Below are 22,045 nucleotides of genomic sequence, written 5' to 3'. Positions count from 1 at the left end.
TTATATCTTTTGTTTTTTTCCAACTACTATATGACAAACATCTAATTAAACTGACAAAAGTTCTTGAATGACTAATTGGTGATAAGTGTTTTTAATAAAATGAAACAGTAAGTTTAGGAAGTATCTGAATTTGAGTTTAAAGTTTATTACTCTTGGCTTAAACTTGTTTCATCATAATAATTTATTTTTACAAGCTGTTATTTCTGTTTTCTTTATTTCTGTTTTATTCTGCAAATGTAACAATAGGAAAAATAATAAAAATATCTTTTATACTTGTTATCATGTATCTCTGCCACATGGGTCCTTTAAAGAGACACCAGAAATAAGTAAAAATCGGAGTGTTGTTTTCTCAGACCCATGATCTATGGCAGCAGTTAGTGGAAGATTAGTTAACTTGCTGTCTCAGTTACCTAATATATAACAGTTCACGTTGTTCAAAAATAAAACATTCCCAGCCTGCACACTTGCGGGCTTCGGGCGGGGACCGTATATCTTAGTCATCGTGTCTGTCTTAACTGAAGAGGAGAGTGGCGTCGACTGGGCCCGTGGGGTGACGCTGTGACCGCCGTGACATTTACTGGTCCTTCCCTGGGGCTTTAGTCTAATTCTGTGCTCGCCGTCACTCCTTAGCGTGTTCTTTCCCATTTAGTTCTTTACTCTGCGTGAGCCAATACTTGTTCATTCTTGGCCTCAGGAAAATGTTGGGATGTTTTTTCCTAGGGACAAGTTTTCCTTTTGTTTGGTGCAAGTGGGTAGGATGGCGTTCAAGTGTATATCCTGTGCAGACGGATTGTACGGGAAATTGACCCTCAGTTCTGTGAGAACAAAAGGGGAGTGGGAAGAAACAGCTAAGGAAGGAAGTTAAGGTCTTTTGACTTAATAAAAAAAAATCAAAAATGGAGAGTGGAGGATAAAAAGGATTTTCACGTTAATCCGTTAGCCTCAAAATGACTTTTATCCTGTTTTTATTTCTTTGTATATTTGAGAAATAGATAGTAGTGTTTGGCCTGTGAATATCTTTTAATATCTTTTGACATACATTTGTGTCATATGTCTCGTTCTGTTTTCTCCTTTTGTCAAGTGACACGGGTTTTTTAGAAGGTGACTTGGTTTTAGCAGTCCCGTATGGAGACAGGAGTTCCTTTTCAGTACAGATGAATACGTTATTAACTTGCCCTTGCACACTGAGTCATGAGTAAGAACTGCTGCTTTTCCTGTCTAAATGCTTGTTGAATTCAAACTTTACCCGACTCCATAGTTTTGTGTGAGATTCTGCCCCTGGGCGTCTTCTGTAAGTGTGGCAGCCACCTTTGATGAGACTCTCTTACATAGAAGCACTAATCTGGTTTCACTTAGTGGACAAAACAAATCCTTCGATAATACACGTGGACATGATACATTATACAATATATTTGGTGGCAGTAATTGCTGTGGAGAGTAAATCAGGCAGGGTGTAGGTGGGATGTGGGGGTGTCGTTAGGAATAGATGTTCTTTAAGTAAGGGTCATGTTGCGGTGGCCCCTGGCCAGGCTTGGCGCAGGTCCTTGACTCCACGTGAGAAGGAGTTCAAGGACAAGACATAGATAAAGGTGAGCAGGAAAGCAAGATTTATTGAAAGTGAAAGTACACGTTTGAGAAGGAGTGCTGGCAAACTCGAGAGAGCAAGCTGCAGGCTGCGAGGTGGGGCTGTCTTCTCATACTACCTGGCATCATAGGAGGTGGTGTCTAGGGCAGGGCTTCTTTGAACGTTCAGAGAGGTAGAGCGTGGGGCAGGGCTCCAGTGCTGCCCATTTTTGGAAATCTTGGAAGTGTCATAGCATCAGGTGCATGATGGCAGGGGGAATGTCAGCCATGGTTATTTTATGATAATAATATTATAATTAACTAAAGGTCATCCCAGAGATGCAATCCGACCCCATTTTGGAGATTGCTTACCTGGCGCTCGTTCTAGTTGCAGAACTGCAGTTTGTGCTGTGTGAAAGGGGAAGGGACTGGCAGTGTATGGAAAGGGGGGTTTGCATGGTGACACTGAGCTCCACAGGGGCCAGCCCCAGAGCCATCATGCAGTCTCGTCATGCTGAGAGGTCTCCTGCGTGCAGTGGGCCGTGCAGGGCGGTGCTGTCAGACCCCAGCTCCTCTTGCTCTCCTCACTCAGAGAAGGCCATACTGACAGGGTGACATCTGAGTGAAATGTCATGGAAGGGAAGAGCCACTGAAACATCTTGCGGCGGGAGTACACCTGTGTTCAGGCCAGAGCCAGGAAGCCAGGGGCCAGACGGAAGCAAGCTCGGAGAAGAGCAGTAGGAAGTGAACGGAACAAGGCCGACCATGGAGGGCCTGTAAGGATTTCAGGGTTTGGGTGCGTTCTCCAACACGGAAAGCATTGACGAGTTGAGAACAGAGGAGTCACAGTCTGACTAGTGAGTAAGCAGTGAGCAAGCGCAGGAGAATTGGAATCAGTTAGTAGTTGAGTGAAATGAAGTAACCCAGGTGGAATATACTGGTAGTGACAAGACGGTGGTAGTCCAGGGAGTGAGTGAGAAATGGATGGATTCTGGATACATTAATTTCTAACTATGGGACCGTTGCTAATGCGTAGTAGGCTAAGCCTCTGCCTTCAGCGCTGGTGTTCCATATGGTCTCCAGTTTGAGTCCCAGCTGCTCCACTTCCAATCCAGCCTGGGAAAGCAGTGGACTGTGGCCCAAGTGCTTGGGCCCCTGCACCTAGGTGGGAAACCCAGAAGAAGCTCCTGGCTTCAGATCGGCCCAGCTCTGGCAGATTGTGGCCATTTTGGGAGTAAACCATTGATGGAAGACCTCTCTCTCTGTCTCTTGCTCTGTTTGTAACTCTACCTTTCAAATAAATAAAAATTTTTAAAAGCTAAAAACAATTTTTAATTGTTATTTACTTTTAGACACAGCAAGTGAGAGAGCTTTCCCACTGGCTCATGCCCCAGATGCCCAAAACATCTAGGACTAGGTTAGGCCAAGCCCGGGAGCTGAGAACAGTCAGTCTAGGTCTCCCACATGGGTGGCAGGCACTCAGTTACTGGAACAGTCACTGCTGCCTCCCAGGCTCTGCATTGGGAGCCAGGTACTCAATATGGGATATGGGCATCCTAACTGGTGTTCTAACTGCTAGGGTCAATGCCCTCCCCCCAGCTTCAGTTTTGAAGGCAATACCAGCAGGATTTCTCATTGTATTAGATGTCATGTGAGAGCAAGAAAGGAGTCACATACAATTCCAAAAATTCTTTTTTAAAGATTTATGTATTTAGAGAGAATGAGATCTGTCCGCCGGTTCACTCCCCAAACAGCTGCAATGGCTGGGGCTGGACCGAGCCAGGAGCCAGGAGCTCCATCTGGGTTTTCCTGAGGGTAGCAGGGTTCTAAGCACTTGGGCTTTCTTCCGTGCTTTTCCAGATACATCAGCAGGGAGTTGGATCAGAAGCAGAGCAGCTGGGACTTGAACTTGGACTCACATGGGATATTGGCGCAGCCTGTGGCAGCTTAACCCATTGTGCCACAGTTGTGGCCACGTGATTGCAAACCTTGTAAGCTGAGCAACTGAAAAGGTGGACAGCCGTTAGCTGCGATGGGAACTCTGTGGGAGAAGCAGAGCAGGGGAAGGAATAGAGTATTTTTGCATGTGGGGTCCAAGTAGTGCTGGTGAGTTTTAGTGCGTGTATTCTGAAGCCCAGCACGGTGCCTAGCATGTCGGCGAAGTTCACTCAGATGACTGTGGAAGAATTAGGTGTCGATGTGCTGGGTTTCACAAAGTAACTGATAAATGGATACCCCTTGCTGTTTTTTGTCCTGATATGGTTTACCTTGGCTTTCACCACAGTGTCTCTAATGTGGTCATTGACAGCACAAAGTTCTTCTTAGTGTAGAGTTGTTATCCCTTTTACAGTTTCAAACAATGGGAACTTTCCCCTATCTAAAAAGAATGAAGTATACTTAGACTGTTTGACGATTATTAAGCAGAGCAATAATTACAAAACATTGTGATATGTTATGACTGTCACTGGGAACCCATTGTGGTTCATGTGGTATTTAGTATGGAAACAGGCTGTATTGTCACTTGTGTATTTTCTGTAACTCTTGGCGGATCTTTTCAATTTTTTTGTTGAAGATTTATTTATTTGAAAGGCAGAGTTACAGAGAAAGGGAGAGACAGAGAGAGATCAAGATCTTCTGTATGCTGGCTCACATCCCAAAAATGGCTGCAACAGCCAGGACTGGGCCAGCCAGAAGCCAGGAGCCTGGAACTCCATCCAGGTCTCCCGCATGGGTGCAGGAACCCAAGGACTTGGACTATCTCCTGCTGCTTTGCCAGGTGCATCAGCCGCGAGCTGGATCTGAAGTGGAGCTGCTGGGAATCGAACCTGTGCCTCTATGGATGCTGGCATCACAGGTGGCGGCTTAATTTATTGAGGCACAATGCTGGCCAAGTCTTTTCCATTTGGTAAAGGATTGGCATTTTGTAGCCAGTGGAAATTTGCAAGGGTAGATAATTTTTTCATTTGAATAAAGAAAAATATAGTACATGTGACTACCTTAAAGAATGCTTTTATATATTTTTTAAAAAGTTTCATTTATTGAGGCTGGCGCTGAGGCATAGAGGGTAAAGCCACCGCCTGCAATGCTGGTATCCCATATGGGCACCGGTTTGTGTCCTGGCTGCTCTACTTCTGATCAGCTCTCTGCTATGGCCTTGAAAAGCAGTAGAAAATTTCCCAAGTCCTTGGGACCTTGCACCCACATGGGAGACCCGGAGGAAGCTCCTGGCTCCTGGCTTCAGATTGGCGCAGCTCTGGCCATTGCAGCCAACTGAGGGTGAACCAGCGGATTGAAGATCTCTCTCTCTCTCTGTCTCTCTCTGCCTCTCCTCTGTGAGCTCTGACTTTCAAATAAATAATCTTTTAAAAAAGAGTTTGATTTATTTATTTGACAGAGACGTGGAGGAAATGTGATAAAGCTAAACAAATTCTAAGGCTGTTAAAATTACATATCTAACCCACAACAAGAATTTCTCTGTCACATAGACAGAAGATCAATTTTGAAACATTTCGTTAATGTGATTTTAAGACTAAGATTTATCTTATTGTTTCTAGTCACATATTATCACATATTTGTTTAGCTAACAGTTATTGAACACATACTATGTAAGTCAACAGAAAGAAAGCACATAGATGAACTTCCTGTTCCCAAGGAGCACATCATACAGTTTGGGAAGCAACACCAACAAGTGGCCACTATAAATACAGAGACCAAGATGGAAGGTACCACTGTACCAAGTGGTCTGGGAGGGGTGTACTCCCAGGGGTGCTGAGTGTTCCAGAATGAGTCCAAGCCAGCCAGTGAAAGGAATGGGGGGTGAGAAGGGGGGAACCAGTTCTGGTGGACTGGGGGTCAGATGGTGGGGAGCAGCCTGGAGAATGCCAGAGTGTGCGACTGGAGGGGTGGGCTAGGGAGAGGCCTCGTCGTGGAGGGACTTAGGGTCATGGTAAGGAGACTTCAACCTGGTGGGGAACTGTTGAAGAGCCTTAAGAAGAGTAACATGGTCCAATTTTTGTCTTAAGTAGATCACTTTGCCAGCTGTGTGGAGGATGGACTTGAGGGAGACAAGACTGGAGGCAGTAGTCCAGGTGAGAGATGCTGGGGCCGGAGATGGAGAAGAGGGAATGGATTTGACAGACAACCACAGATTCAAAAGCTCTTCCCCCTCAAACAGGATGGAACTCATTTGAAATGTAAAAAATGAAAGAAGCAAAGAGACATGGCAGAAAATGTCTCTTGATGATAGAGCATTCAGTAGTATGCCTTGGCAGACAGCCAGTAAAGACAGTCCCAATAATGAAGAAAATCACTACTGGGAGAACAATGTGCATTTTATAACTGACCTGGGCTGTAGGAAACAGGTGATCTATTTGTGTAATGTGAATAAATTTGGGAACTCTAAAGCCTTGAAGGAAAAAAGAGTTCTTACAGGTCTCCAGCCAGTGCACATTGGTAGAAACTCAGGAAGTATCCATTGGGGCAGTATTTTCTAGGACTTTCCATTAAATTATTGATGATTTATAAAAATGTTCTGCCCAGGGAAGAAAATAGAGTAAAATTCTCATTTAAAACAATGAATAATAGCAAGTTGTTTCACATATAGTACATAGTAATGTAAGATTATTTTCAACTCTCAAGCATATTTTGTATTAAACCAAATTATATTTTATGTTACAGATAATTTCAGAATTGTTTTTCTAGAAGCACTTTTTAAAAACAATTTTCCCTGTATAATGGGGTCTAGATTTATACAGTATTCAAATACTTCTCAAAAATTCTTTTCTACAATTTGTTTTATATGAGGAGGGTAAGGGAAAGAGGTATTTTGGGAGGACTGAGAAAACTTAACTGCTGTTTAAAACCACCACTGCAACAAAATGTTGAACATGTTTTATAAAACTAGTAGCCACTTCATTTTGAGAGTTCTTTGCTTTTCTCTCCTTCAGGAAAGTATGCCTTTCCCGTTTCACTCTGGCAGTGAATGCCTGTAAATCGGAGCCAGATTCTCATGTTGTGGTCTTTTCTCTACCTACCTTGCTGTGTTTTCAACAAGGAAATTGTGTCCTTGTGCTCAGGAGACGTAGTGCCTGTGTGTTATTCTGTATGACTGCACAGGCAGGACAGTGCTGCCCCTCTTTGTAACTGTCAGTATATGCTAGCCGCTGAAACACTGGGGATGTACTGAGTTCAGGTGAATTTTCAGCTGTTGAACTCACTGGGAGTTCCATTCCCTTTTTCTGTCTTTCAGAAGCTTTGCACCGTCCCTATGGTTGTGATCTTGAACCCCAGGCACTGAACGAAGCCATCAGGTGGAGCTCCAAGGAGAACTTGCTTGGAGCCACCGAGAGTGACCCTAATCTCTTCGTTGCACTTTATGATTTTGTAGCAAGTGGTGACAACACACTCAGCATCACTAAAGGTGAGGGGTCTGTGTAGTATCTCTGAGCTCTCACTGGTGGTTAAGAGATCGGGGCCTGTCTGGCTTCTGCCGCTGACTAAAATTAGGTAAGTCACTTGGGTCAGATGCTGTGGGTTCACTATCTTTTTTGGCTGTGTATGGGATAATGCCCTATGATGTGCAACTCTATATTTTGGGGTTTATTAGGGACAAAATGAGAATAAACACCTTAGAAACTCCGTATGTAAACTTCCCTGATTCTCAGAATTTTGTACTGTATGTGATGTGCCAGTGCTCATCTACCTCAAAGGTAAGACTCTGGTTCTGACTGAGCGGTGACTTCCCACGCTGAGTTACGTTGCCAGAGCCCGGTGCTACTCACAATTATGGTCTGGGGAGTAACTGCCCAGAACTCTTCCGTCCCAGTCCCGGTGGGTTTCAGGATGCACTCAGGATGTCAGCCGGCTACAGCGCTAAGGACGCCATTTATACTGAGTTCAGCCCAAACGTTCATTTTTGGAGCAAGACTTTGTGCGTGAAGATACTAATCCAGTGCTCTGCGCTCTGGCACAGGCTGCCTGTTGGGGTCCAGCTTTGAGTTGTTGTGGCCTATCGTTTGTGTTTGTAGGGGTTGATCAAAGTCATAGTAGGAATGGTTTTATTATAATCTCAAGAAAATAGTAGTTTATTTCAATAGTGAATTCTTCTAAAAAAGGAGGACTAAGGACATGGCCAAGGAAAGTCACACGTGTATTTCTTGAACAAGAACAAAAAAGGGAGAACTCTTCTAAGGAAGAAATGAGACTGTGAGGACGTTTTCATTGTGTCCATGAGTTTTATTGCTGCTCTGTCTAAACTTGTTCTTGCATTTTCAATTTATGAAAGCCTCTTTCTGAGGAAAAAAATGCATCTTGGGATAATTTTTAGCTAGCTGAAATTATAACTTAAATGAGTATTTGTCATAGAGTTAGATGCTTTTTACTTGGAAGGTTCAGAATGAGCTATCAAATGGGAGTTGGTGTTCCAAAAAAAGACAGGTTTCCCTCCCCTCAAATAATGTTACTCTAGGTATAATTAAAAGTATTTAAAAATTTATTTTCATTTTATTTGAGAGGCAGACAGAAATCTTCCATTTGCTGGTTGACTCCCCAAATGTCCTGTAACAACCAGGGCTGTGAGCCAGGCTGAAGCCAGGAGCTGGGAACTCAGTCCAGCTCTTCCATGTGGGTAGCAGGGACCCAGGCACTTCAGCCATTACCCACTGCCTTCCCAGAGGTGTTAGCTGGAAGCTGGATCAGAAGTGGAGATGGGCCTTGAAAAAGTGTACTCTACAGGCCAGCGCTGTGGCGCAGCAGGTTTAAGCCCTGGCCTGAAGTGCTGGCATCCAGTATGGGTGCTGGTTCCAGTCCTGGCTGCTCCTCTTCCAATCCAGCTCTTGCCTATGGCCTGGGAGAGCAGTAGAAGATGGCCCAAGTCCTTGGGCCCCTGCACCCGCGTGGGAGACCCAGAAGAGGCTCCTGGCTCCTGGCTTCCGATTGGTGCAGCTCTGGCCATTATGGCCATCTGGGTAGTGAACCAGCGGATGGAAGACCTCTTTCTCTATCTCTGCCTCTCTCTGTAACTCTTTCAAATAAATAAAATAAATCTTTTTTTTATTTTTTTAATTTTTTTTTTATTTTTTTTATTTATTTATTTTTTTTTTTGACAGGCAGAGTGGACAGTGAGAGAGAGAGACAGAGAGAAAGGTCTTCCTTTGCCGTTGGTTCACCCTCCAATGGCCGCCGCGGCCGGCGCGCTGCGGCCGGCGCACCGCGCTGATCCGATGGCAGGAGCCAGGAGCCAGGTGCTCCCATGGGGTGCAGGGCCCAAGCACCTGGGCCATCCTCCACTGCACTCCCTGGCCACAGCAGAGAGCTGGCCTGGAAGAGGGGCAACCGGGACAGAATCCGGTGCCCCGACCGGGACTAGAACCCGGTGTGCCGGCGCCGCTAGGCGGAGGATTAGCCTAGTGAGCCGCGGCGCCGGCCAAAATAAATCTTTAAAAAAAAAAAAAAGTGTTCTCTCATATGGGATGTGGACATCCCAAGTGGCAGCTAAGCTGCACCAAACATCCACCCCTCGTATAATTTTTGCATACATCAGTTTTCAAACTGAGTCGGAGCTGTGGCCTAGAGCAGATGTGCTTGTATGTGTGCATGTGCCAGGAGTTTCCAAGGCATGGGAAGCAGAAAAGTGCATTATCTCATGATAGCAACTACTTAAAGATTTTGGGTAGTATTGGGGACAGGATGCTGATCATATGTGTTATATGTTTAGAGGTTATGCTTATACAGTCAAAGGAAAGTTTTACAGTTTGAGGATAAATTAAGACTTTTGGAGAGATTTTGTACTGTACAGTAGTGTCTGTAGGACTCACATTCTGTTTTACCCCTGATCCTTCAGTGGAGAAATTGGTGAAGTGATGACTCAGAACATTCTTTCCCAGGTAGTTTTCTTGTCAGTATTTTCCAAGATAACTCAGTTGCCAAGGAAACACTGATGAAGAAAGTCTGCTGATGCCTCAGTTACCAGGGAGAGCAACAGCAGTGTGCAGCTCTGGCACGGAGGTTATCTCAGTCTGTGGCCAATAGGGGTTTCTCTAAAAACCAACGAAATGCCAGCTTTTTGTATCAAGTTCTTATTAATATAAATGATATCATACTGTTGCTATTTTCTTATTTTAAAAGATATGAATATGTTTTAAAAATAAAACACCAGGACTTATTTTAGTTCCTTTTTTGAAGATGGAATTTTGCTTGATTTAAAAATTCCAGGATTCCTTTGCAGATAGGGCCAGTGTTTGTGTCCCTGTTGGTCATCCCCTAGTCAACTTCCATAGTGGCCAAAACTTCCAGAGGAGATGAGACGAATAAGCAACCCAGGGTAGTTGACTGGGCGCTAATTACAATGGCCTGCCGCTGTCAGTTCTCTTAAAGAAGGCAGCAGTATAAAATGTGATGATGTGTACTGAGATACTGCTTAGTCCTCACTTCTAGTTCTTGTGGATCAGTGGAGAAAAGCTAGAGAGCAGCACTGTTTCCTTCCAAGATCAGTTTTTTTCTGTCAGCGTGATGGTGAGTATTTATCTCCTCAGTTGCACATACGCATCCCCACCCCAGACACACTCCTGTCTGTGTACAGTGCATGTGTGTGTATTTCATAGAAACATACACGTATGTGTATGCACCCACTCTGTGTTCTCTCTCCAGTTAGCTCAGTTGAGAGGTAGGGGCTAACAAATACCCGATGGCAAACGTTCTGTAGACTACCGGCCCCACATCGCTGATCCCCAGATCATGGAGTTTCTCCTCAGTAGTCCTTGCCTGATGGCTTCAGGCCCTGCGCCTTTCGCTGATGGGGCTTCCTTCTGCCTTTTGTCACTGAGGAAGTCTGTGTGAACCCTGTACAAACACTTGCATCTCTTACTGACCAGAGCCTTAAGGCGCTACAAGGATTCGTCAACATTTATCACTAACAGTATCTCCTCATCTTCTCTGTTTTGCTAAAGAAGCTTTTAACCTGTGCTCCAAGTATAGGGCAAGAGGTATGTTGAAGCCTGAATTTGATGCTCACAGCTTTAATAGAGAAATCAAAGTATACGCAAAGATCCACAGTGACTTGGGTTTTGGGTTCCAATATTAAGAGTCAGCTTCCCTTCCCACACACCAATTTTAGAGGAATAGATAGGAGTGATTCATTCTTAGTGGGAAATAGGAAAGAAATGCTAACCTTTTTTTTTTTTTTAAGATTTTATGTACTTATTTGAAAGGCAGAGTTACAGAGAAGAGGCAGAGAGACAGAGACAGAGACAGGTGTCGGTCTTCCATCCTCTGGTTCACTTCCCAAGATGGATGCAATGGTCAGAGCTGCACCAGGAGCCAGGAACAACTTCTGGATCTCCCACGCAGGTGCAGGGGCCCAAGGACTTGGGCTGTCCTCTACTGCTTTCCCAGGCCATAGCAGAGAGCTGGATCGGAAGTGGAGCAGCCGGGACTCGAACCAGTGCCCACGTGGGATGCTCACACTGCAGGCAGCGGCTTTACCTGCGTGCCACAGTGCCGGCTCCGAGAAACGCTAACTCTTCTAAAACTTGAGTTCTAGAAAAGATTCTGCTTGAGAGTTCTCACTGCTGACCCTCCTACCCCTGTGCCCTGCCCTCCCCTCTGTGATCTGTGTTTTGGCATGGATGATGTTTCTGCTTTGGTGCCAAATGAAATTTAGAAGGAATTGGGCACCTCAGTCCTTGCTTGTGATCAGCAGTGGCCCATCTCTACATGAAATACCCTCATTGATAAACTATTTTGAAGGGAGTGAATTTTATTTTTCTTCAGAAGAGTGAGCACTGTGCTGTTTTGCAGCCATCTGAGTAGTCTTTTTTCCCATCTTACTACTATACATACTTTCCTAAGGACAGTCTTCAGGTGCTGTATTAGGTTCAAGTCCATGATAGGGCACCCTCACTGGTCTGGCATCAGGTGATGGTGTCGGTGCTGGCAGAGTCTGAGGAGACCCAGAGCACCCTGTGTTAAGAGAGGACACACAACTGTGGCTGTGAAGTCTCTTAGGAAGCCACCGAGATTTAATTGTAGGGGTTCCCCTGTAACGACCCAATCCGATCACTTCCCAATGACTGCAACAGCCAGGTTGGGCCAGGAGCCAGGAAATCCATCCTGGTCTGCCACATGGTTGCAGGGGCTCCTGTACTTACATAATGTACTTATTTATATAACACTTACACGATGCTGCCTTCCTGGGTGAATGGGCAGGGAGCTGGATTGGAAGCAGAGCAGCCAGGACTGGAACTGGTGTTCCTATATGGGATGCCAGCGTTGCAAGCCGCAGTTTAACCTGTTGTGCAAGGATGCTGCCCCCAGACACCATAATTGGTTCAAGTTTCTGCCGTCTTAGTGTCATTAACATAAGCCTTTGAGATCAAACCTGTAGCACATGGGCCCTTGGGGGACACTCAGCATCCAGACTGACATCCAGGTCGGGTCACAGCATGTGTAGACCTTTTTATTTATTTATTTATTTATTTTTGGACAGGCAGAGTGGACAGTGAGAGACAGAAAGGTCTTCCTTTTTCTCTTGGTTTACCCCCCAGTGGCGGCTGTGGCCGGTGCACCGCACTGATCCGAAGCCAGGAGCCAGGGGCTTCTCCTGGTCTCCCGTGGGGTGCAGGGCCCAGGGACTTGGGCCATCCTCCCCTGCACTCCCAGGCCACAGCAGAGAGCTGGACTAGAAAAGGGGCAACTGGGACAGAATCTGGCGCCCCGACCGGGACTAGAACCTGGGGTGCTGGCGCCGCAGGCGGAGGATTAGCCTAGTGAGCCATGGCGCTGGCCAATATAGACCTTTAATTGTGTGTAGTCGACTCCAGAAAACTGTTACTCACATGCTTTTGTGGCACAGGCTGTAAACTGAAGAGATCTGTCAGGATGTGGTGAGCAGCCAAGGTTGTTACTTAAAACGTTTTTTTGGTGAAGTTTCCAGGTTCATTTTCCAACGAGTTTGAAGTTTGACATTACATGGCTTCAGTGTGAAATGAAATCTTAACACCTTTCATTGTGACTTCCTGGCTAGGTGAAAAGTTGCGAGTCCTTGGCTACAACCAGAACGGCGAGTGGAGTGAAGTCCGCTCTAAGAATGGACAGGGCTGGGTTCCCAGCAACTACATCACCCCCGTGAACAGCTTGGAGAAGCATTCCTGGTACCATGGCCCCGTGTCCCGCAGCGCGGCCGAGTACCTCCTCAGCAGCCTCATCAACGGCAGCTTCCTGGTGCGGGAAAGCGAGAGCAGCCCCGGGCAGCTGTCCATCTCGCTCCGGTACGAGGGCCGCGTGTATCACTACAGGATCAACACCGCCACCGACGGCAAGGTAAGGCCGCCAGGAGCCACCTCTGGGCGTGCTCGGAATGACCAGAGTGGGAGTAGGTCTTCTTAGCTGACGTGGCTGACTTCGTGAGTGTAGCTGTTAGGCACGTTAGACAAACCTTACTCTTCTCGAAAGAAGATGGTAATGGAAAGGAAAAGCGGAATTATGTTAGTAGTTTAATGATAAGCTGAATTTGAAGGTTAAAAATGATAGGAACTATAGGAGCCACTGTAAGTGAGCTCTTCCAGTCATCAGTTCACAAACAGAACCCGATGCAGCCATCCCTTAATTTCATGGGCGTTTATTTCAGGACCTTCTGTAGATGCCTAAAGCTGCAGGTAGCACCACAACCTGTGTATTCCATGTTTTTTCCTGTGTATGTATACCTATGTATATATCATAAAGCCTAACATATAAATCATATATACTAAGAGACTAACAACAATAACACAGTAAAATATAAAAACAATTATAGCAACATAATGAGTTACATTTCTTAGAATATCTGTTATTTTTAAAGATTTATTGGGCTGGTGCTTTAGCATAATAGGTTAAGCATCTGCCTGTCGTGCCGTCATCTCTTATGGGCGCTGGTTTGAGTCTTGGCTGCTCCATTTCCAATTCAGCTTCCTGCTGATGGCCTGGGAAAGCAATAGAAGATGGCTCAAGTGCTTGGGCCCCTGGATCCACGTGGGAAGCCCAGAAGAATCTCCTGGCTCTTGGCTTTGGATCAGCTCAGCTTCAGCTGTTGAGGCCATTTGGGGAGTGAGTCAGCAGACCTCTCTCTCTCTCTGTAAAGATGCCTCTCAAATTAATTAATTAATTATAAAAAAGATGTATTGATTTGAAAGGCAGAGTTGGAGGGAGAAAGAGAAAGAGAGATCTTTCCATCTGCCAGTTCACTCCCCAAGTGGCCACATCGGCCAGGGCTGGGCCAGGCAGAAGCCAAGAGCCTGGAATTTCACCTGGGTCTCCCACATGGGTGCAGGGGCCCAAACATTTGGGCCATCTTCTGCTGCTTTCCGAGGTGCATTAGCAGGGAGCTGGCTATGAAGTGGAGTAGCCTGGACTTGAACCGGTGCTCATGGGATGCTGGTGTCACAGGCAGCAGCTTACCTGCTGTTCCACAACACCGGCCCCTCTCAGAATATCTTCCTGTGCTGACCAAGGGTAACTGAAACGGAGGCATGTAAACGTGGATAAGGGAGGGCACTGTATGTTCCTACAGAATGAATTTACAGTAGTCATTCAGCAGTCTGCGTGTTGAGAAGACCAGCTGTGTAATAATGAAACTTTTGTTGTACTTCATAAACTATAAACCATGGCCAGGTCAGTTGTTCTCTTACTGAACAGTGTAAATTTAGGTGGAATCGTTTCTTTGATTATTTTCCTCTATGTGGTATGCATAGTAGGGAGAAGCAGAGGCTTTGGAGCAGGTGGACCTGGTTTGCTTTGTTACTGCACCATTTATTAGCAACTTTAAATAAGCACCAATTTCCCAGTCCGTCAATAAATCCCACTTTTTCTTATTGTAAAGATTAAAGGAAATTTTTTTTAAAAAACACAATGAGTAGTGCAAAGTCAGAAATGATTATTAATGCTCTTTCTCTTTTGTACCACCAGCCACCATCCGTAGTATGTTCTCTCTTCACCAAACCAAATAAAACCATAATGTAAGAGAGACCCAGCAGAAGTGAATGCTTGTATGGGCCAGAAGACACCTAAGGAATGTTCCTAGTGGCATTATTCGTGGTAGCTCAAAACTGCAAACAGCTGAATACCTACCAGTAGACTAGATTAATAAATTCTAAGATGCTCATAAAATGGAATCCCATACAGCAACAGAGGTGCACATAGTCCTGCCACATACAGCAGTCAGGGCTAGCCATGACCGTCCAGCTGCCCTATTTGTGCATAGAGCTCTACTGGAACCCAGCCCACACCATTGGTTTATGTATGGTCATGGTTATTTCCATCGCTGGACAGTGAGGAGCACTTGCAACAGAGACCCTCCGACCACAAGCCTTAAATGTTTGTAACCTGGCCCTTTACAAATAGTGTGTTGGCCACTGGCCTAAATGAGCCTCACACACAAGTTGGAGAGAGTGATGATTGCCAGGGGGTGGGATGGAGGAGTGGGACTACTGCTGATGGGTGTGGCGTTCCTTTTTGGGATGATGAAAATGTTCTGGAGTTGGGTAATGGTGATGGTTGGATAGTTGTGAATAACCCAGAAGAAAAATTACTTGAGTTGTACATACTAAGATGGTGACTTTGACATGATGTGGATTATATTACAGTGAAAATAAGTTGAATGCAAGAAAGCAGACACACAACAGTACACATTAAATGACTTTATCTGTGTAGCTCAGATACAGGTGAAGGTAATCAAAGGAGTTAGAAGTCCGCATGGTGGTTCCAGGAGGCCAGGCCCTGCTTGCCCTCTTTAATCGGAGCATTTCTTCCTTCATCTCCTCATATACCAGGTCCCACGGTCTGTCTTGGTGCTTAGAAGTATTTGGAGGTCAGTGAGCTTGGTGATCCAGAGAACTGTCTTGGAGAATTTGCCCAAAGACCATACTAATTTAGGGGAGAAGAGGAAGATTGGGTCAACTCGTTCATTGCCTCGGTCAGGGTGGCTTCCGATCTTTGTGTCTTGAGGCCAGTGCAGCATGGGCTGAAGACCAGGCCCTTGTCTCCCGACAAGTGGGTTAGCGTGTCTCCTTTGCCCGCCAGGTGTACGTGACTGCGGAGAGCCGCTTCAGCACGCTGGCAGAGCTCGTCCACCACCACTCCACAGTGGCCGACGGGCTGGTGACCACCCTGCACTACCCAGCACCCAAGTGTAATAAGCCTACGGTCTACGGCGTGTCCCCCATCCACGACAAGTGGGAGATGGAAAGAACAGACATCACCATGAAGCACAAACTTGGGGGTGGGCAGTACGGAGAGGTTTACGTTGGCGTCTGGAAGAAATACAGCCTGACGGTTGCCGTGAAGACGTTGAAGGTGGGTTGCGCAGGATTACAGTGCTCAGCGGCCTTCTCCTGTGTGCCCAGTCACTTGAAATATCAGCGTGCCCTTCTTGAGCTCGGGAACACTTTCCACCCACTGGTGCCAAGCACTTTAGCAAATTGCAGTGATTAACCCTGGTGCCATTGCTGACAGTGCAAGGGAGATTATTCACTGCAAGGCTGGGAAACCCACGGGTGGGGAAGATTGCTCTCTGGAGGCTGTTAACGCAGACCTTCCTTGTAGGAGGGTAGAAGCAAATTAGAGCTTAGGAAAGCTAAACAAGCTGTTTGCCTCTGAGAGCAAGCCCTGCGGGACGGAATTCTCCATCTGTGCTCCTTGAATCCTGGGGCTCGCTCTCGCTCTGTCCTTGGTGTTCTTGCTTCTCCCCTCTCCACTTGTTCTTCCTCTGCTCCCGCTCTCGTCTCTCGGCCTGCTGGAGTAAACAGAGGGTTGCCAGCCACCCTCAGTTCTCGGCAGTCTCCCAGAGCCCAGGAGCTCTGCTACATCAGTCCTGAACGTCCGTCCTGCCTAGTTACCAAGTGTACTGTGAGGGTGGAACGGGACAGCGCCGCTCCAGCAGCTCGTCATCTGCTCGGGCAGGTGGACACGTAGCAGGGAACTGTGCTGTCTCCTGTCTGAAGGCTGACGGAGCCAGAGGAGAGACACCAGAGGACCCAGCCGTCCAGCCTGAGTCCCAGGCATGTTTCAGTCGGTTACAGGACACGACTGCTGGGTGCACTGCGGTTTCCAGCAGATGAGTGAGTTCAAGGACAGCTTTCTTTGACTTCTGTAGAGCACATTAGGTTGTGATAAAATTCCTCAGAGTAACGAACTGCAGTGCTCCACGGACTTGGAGAGTTGATGTTTCAGGCGTGTGATGAAGGTGGCGTCGGCCCCTCTGCTTTTCTTCCCCTCACCCACCTTTCCCGTCCTTTTTCCAGGAGGACACCATGGAGGTGGAGGAGTTCCTGAAAGAAGCTGCAGTCATGAAGGAAATCAAGCACCCTAATCTGGTACAGCTGTTAGGTGAGGAGGTCAGGCACCCTAATCTGGGACAGCTGTTAGGTGAGGAGGTCAGGCACCCTAATCTGGGACAGCTGTTAGGTGAGGAGGTCAGGCACCCTAATCTGGGACAGCTGTTAGGTGAGGAGGTCAGGCACCCTAATCTGGGACAGCTGTTAGGTGAGGAGGTCAGGCACCCTAATCTGGGACAGCTGTTAGGTGAAGCAAACACCCTAATCTGAGACAGCTGTTAGGTGAGGAGGTCAGGCACCCTAATCTGGGATAGCTGTTAGGTGAGGAGGTCAGGCACCCTAATCTGGGACAGCTATTAGGTGAGGCGGTCAGGCACCCTAATCTGGGACAGCTGTTAGGTGAGGCGGTCAGGCACCCTAATCTGGGACAGCTGTTAGGTGAGGAGGTCAGGCACCCTAATCTGGGACTGCCCCAGCGGTGCTTGCCACCCACCGCCTTGCTATCACCGGATCTTTCTTTAGAATCACCATGGCGGAACCTCCAAGTGCGCATCCACTTCAATAAATGGTGCTTTTAATGAGCAAGATCTTTTAATGAGCAAGATCTGTATTTAAGGATTACTCAGGATACAGCGGCCTGATTTGATTTCATTACATAAAATTGTTCAGCTTGTGGTAGTTTCTCCAGATTCGAAGTTCAGAACCTTCAGAGTGGTACCGGGCCCAAGGCTGTCTTGAAAAACTGTCGCAAGATAAAGAAATACTGAGTAGTCTGTGACTAAGCCCTTCAGTGGCAAACCTGTACAAGCAGGAAGTGCCTGGCAGTGCTACATTGGTTTTTCACCTGTTCGGACTGCAAAGAAACTTTGGATTAAGTTCTTTTCCCCTTTTAAAAATGGGGCGATTTCTTTGGATGCACAAATGGAACCAAACTACCCCAAAGGAAATAGCTTCTTACTGACCCTCCATGGGAATTTGCTGTCTGTCAGTGAAATCCTTGAGTCTGGAGGCTGCTGAAGTCTTCACAAAGCATTGTTGCAGGTGGAGCTCACGTAGTCTTCAACATTGCACAAATGCTTTTACTTCCAGATGGGCGCTTTAGCATGGGATTGAGGAGAACCTCCGCATGGACAGAATTTGCTTTCTGGGGCAGGCGTTTGGTAGGCTGGTTAAGATGCCACTCGCGATGTCCATATCCCATGTCGGAGTGCCTGGGTTTGAGTCCTGTCTCCACTGCAGGTTCCATCTTCCCGCTAATGGGCGTGCTGGGAGGCATAGTCGATGGCCCAAGTACTGTGTGTGTCACCACATGGGAGGAGCTGCTGGAGTTCCCAGGTCCTGGCTTCAGCCTTGCCCAGTGGGCATTTTGGGGGCAGAGGAGGGTGAGCCAACAGAGGGAAGATCTCCCTGTCTATATATCTCTGTCTTTCTGCCTTTGATGTAGAAGTTAATTAATTATTTATGGTCGTCTTAGCCCCTTATGGAGTTAATACAAGTAAATCCACTTCTGCCCAAACAGGCGAATACTCAAAGGCATACGAATTTCCAGAGAACAGCGTAGTGAAGCAGAGACTCCCTTCTCAGTTTTCTTTATTTCTTCCTCTCTCCCCCCGTCCTTCTCCTCTCCTCTGTTTTTCCTTTTCTTTTCAAGAAAGGCTGGGAGCCAGAGATCTTCCATCCATTGGTTCACTCCTCAGATGTCTGCAACCGCTGGGGCTGAGTCAGGAATCTGCCTCCCAGGGTACATCTTAGCAGGAAACTGGAATCAAGAGCAGAGCTGGGACTTGCACCCAGGCTCTCCAGTGTGGAATGCAGACACCCCAAGAGGTGTCTCCACCACAGGTCAGGTGCCTGCCCTGAGCCAACGTCCTGAATTTTGCTGTATTAATTGCAGAAAATGAGGTGCTAAGAAGGGGAAAGATTTCACCAAGCTGGTGAGCAAACAACAGAACTATGAAATGGATTGTTCTGCGTACGCGCTAGTAAGACGAGCTCTGTTCTCCAATGCCAGGCGTGTGCACCCTGGAGCCGCCCTTTTACATTGTGACCGAGTACATGCCGTACGGGAACTTGCTCGATTACCTCCGGGAGTGCAGCCGTGAGGAGGTGACGGCCGTGGTGCTGCTCTACATGGCCACGCAGATCTCTTCTGCCATGGAGTATTTAGAGAAGAAGAATTTCATCCATCGGTACGTACAGCCTGCGTGCTGCCCGTGATGAGGAGATGAAGGAGCAGAGACCCTTCCGGAAGTTCTCAGATGAATCCAGGCAGTAATTACGTCTTTGAGGAGGCCCGTGATGTCCTTTCCAACCTGCAGTCCCACTGCTCTCTGATCAAAGTGCCGTGCTGAGCCTTTGTCAAAACAAAGGGTTTCTATTGCTCAGCACCAAGGCCCTTTTGCTCCCTCTAGTGGCTGAATTGTAAGGTAGCTTTCTGTTTCGATGAAGGACCTAAAACCTTAAAGAAAAGCAGCTGTCGCTCACCTCTGACACCTGTCCCAGCTTCTTGTCACCTGGAACCCATTTCACAAAGTCCCTTTACTTCAGAACCTGCTTAACTGCCTGTCACTGAGTACTCTGAGATGTGTAGTCAGTGACTTTGTGCCATGTTAGTGATTGTCAGCACTTAGCAGCTCTTGTAGCACAAGAGAATAAAGCGTTTGTGACCACTTTGCTCACCATTTGAATGGAATCACATCAGGGTTCTCTATCCCACAGAGATCTTGCAGCTCGGAACTGCCTAGTGGGAGAAAACCACGTGGTAAAAGTGGCTGACTTTGGCTTGAGTAGACTGATGACTGGAGACACCTATACTGCTCATGCCGGAGCCAAGTTCCCTATCAAGTGGACAGCACCAGAGAGTCTTGCCTACAACACCTTCTCAATTAAGTCTGACGTGTGGGGTAAGCTTGCAACACCCACTTTCCTGCTTGTGCCGCTTTTCTTCATTATAAATGCTCTCGATCCCTTAGAGTCTTTTTTATGTGATACTCAGAATTCTCCGCCTGATCTCCCCCTTCTTGCATCCCTCCTGTCTGCCAAGCACTGTGTGAGGAACTTAGTGCAGGAAGAAGCATAAAGAAAAGGTTTACAGGGGAAGTCCCTGCCTTCAGAGAGGTCACAGCCATCCAGGTGTCCCCTGTCGTGAAGCTGTGACCCCCTCTCTCTCTGCCTTCCACCTTGGGCTTCGTCACGCTCCCGCAGCTCGGGGATACAGGGCCCCCTCTCCACCTGCATTTTTCCTTGTAGCAGAGCTGCTTTCTGGCAGCCTGAAGGGCAGCGAGACTTTGTAGGGAGGTCTGCACTGTGAGCCGACCGAAGTGGCTGTAGCATTCCGAGTCATTTTATCCAGCAGACTCTTAGAGTGTGACAACATTGAGCAAATTCTTTTTTCTGTTGTAGATTTTATGTATTTATTTATTTCAGAGGCAGAGAGAGAAAGCTCCCATGTGCTGGTTCAGCAAGGGCTAAGACAAGGTTGGGCCAAAACTGGGAGCTGGGAATTCAACCCAGGCCGCCTATGTGGTGGCGGAACCCAAGCTCTTGAGCTATCAGTGTGGCTCTCCAGTGTCTGCAGTAGCAGGAAACTGTAGTTAGGAACTAGAACTAGATACCAAACCCAGGCATTCGTGTAAGGCAGTGGGCATCTCAACCTGTGTCGTAACTACTGGGTTAAATGCCTGCCCCTTAGGAGCGTTCAGATGGATCTTTTAATTTCAGTCCTCTGATATTAGCCGACTGGAAAATTGTGAAACAAAGTAGGCATGTCAGACACAGTTCTGAGAATAGCTGGATTCTGCCCCCTCACTTCTTACATGGTTATAATTTGTTGTCCCTCATTGGAATTTTAAAGGGTATGGAAATAAAAATTGTTAGCTTGATATATTTTTAAAAGATTAATTTCTTTATTTGGAAGGCAAAGAGAGAGAGGGAGAGAGAGGGAGAGAGATCCTCTCTCTGCTGGTTCACTCCTCAGTGTCTGGGTCTGGGTCTGGACCAGGCTGAAGCCAGGGGCCTGGAGCTATCCTGGTTTCCCACAGGGGTGGCAGGAACCAAGTATTTGGGCCATCTGCTGCTGCTTTCCCAGGTGCACTTCTAGGGAGCTGGATCAGAAACGAACAGCCGGGGCTCAAAGCAGCACTGTCACAGGCGGCAGCTCCACCTGATGCACCACAACTCCGGCCCAGGAATGGGAATTTCAAAGAAAACTGTTCTGAGAATTATCTGCAGTATTCTGGGAGCAGATACCTTCTAGGACAAGTGAGACTGTAAGAACTGGGAAAAGGATATATTAGTGTTGTAATAGTGGATAAACATTACAAGTTAAGAGAGAGATTAGCTCATAACAGAAGTAGTAAATCAGAAGTAATATTACAGGGTTGGCACTGTGGTGTAGCCGGTAAAGCCCCAGCCTGTAGAGCCAGCATCCTTTGTGGACACCAGTTCAAGTCCCGGCTGCTCCACTTCCGATCCAGCTCTCTGCTATGGCCTGAGAAAGCAGTAGAAGATGGCTCAAGTCCTTGGGCCTCTGCACCCACGTGGGAGATCCGGAGGAGGCTCCTGGCTCCTGGCTCCTGGCTTCAGATCAGCCGTTCTGGCCGTAGTGGCCAACTGAGGAGTGAACCAGCTGATGGAAGATCTCCCAACTGAGGAGTGAACCAGCTGATGGAAGATCTCTCTCTCTCTCTCTCTCTCTGCCTCTCCTTTTCTCTCTTTGTAACTCTGCCTTTCAAATAAAATAAATAAATCTTTTTAAAAAAAATTGTAATTCTATAAAAAAGAAGAAGTAATACTACTTTTTTAAATCCCCTTTGCAGCTTTTGGGGTACTGTTATGGGAAATTGCTACATATGGAATGTCACCATATCCAGGTATTGACCTGTCCCAGGTCTATGATCTGCTGGAAAAAGGCTATCGAATGGAGCAACCTGAGGGGTGCCCCCCGAAGGTTTACGAGCTGATGAGAGCATGTGAGTATGTTGAGGGGTTTTAGTTTTGAAAGTTAGCCCATGGCCCAGTAGTGACCCAGTGATTCAGAAACACTTGAGTATTTGATAGGATAGGAAGGAATTGGGTGTGGAGGTCAGATGGGCTGGGGGTGGGGTGGGGGGTTGCTTCCAAGTAGACGGGGAGGTGATCACTAGACTGGCGAGTGCGTGACAGCAACCTTGTGGCGAGGA

General features: G+C 47.0%; 1 protein-coding gene across 7 annotated transcripts in view; it reads left to right on the top strand.

Moving 5' to 3' along the window:
- Nucleotides 1-22,045, top strand: part of ABL2 (ABL proto-oncogene 2, non-receptor tyrosine kinase) — a 120,740-nt gene that overhangs the window by 86,319 nt on the left and 12,376 nt on the right. For 4 of the 7 annotated variants that reach the window (XM_070077198.1, XM_070077200.1, XM_002715004.5 and 1 more), the window contains exons 2-9: nt 5,589-5,651; nt 6,812-6,982; nt 12,584-12,879; nt 15,613-15,885; nt 16,833-16,917; nt 18,877-19,054; nt 19,584-19,768; nt 21,683-21,835. In XM_070077198.1, the coding sequence (XP_069933299.1) occupies nt 5,589-5,651; nt 6,812-6,982; nt 12,584-12,879; nt 15,613-15,885; nt 16,833-16,917; nt 18,877-19,054; nt 19,584-19,768; nt 21,683-21,835 (1,404 nt within the window). Of the gene's footprint in view, nt 1-5,585; nt 5,652-6,811; nt 6,983-12,583; nt 12,880-15,612; nt 15,886-16,832; nt 16,918-18,876; nt 19,055-19,583; nt 19,769-21,682; nt 21,836-22,045 lie in introns of all 7 variants that reach the window. The other 3 variants (XM_070077197.1, XM_070077199.1, XM_008263839.4) reach the window with 1 other exon arrangement.

Source organism: Oryctolagus cuniculus, chromosome 7, assembly GCF_964237555.1.
Source record: "Oryctolagus cuniculus chromosome 7, mOryCun1.1, whole genome shotgun sequence".
Taxonomy (NCBI): Eukaryota; Metazoa; Chordata; class Mammalia; order Lagomorpha; family Leporidae; genus Oryctolagus; species Oryctolagus cuniculus.
Note: the sequence above shows the minus strand (reverse complement) of the source record. Positions and strands in the feature narration are given on the sequence as shown.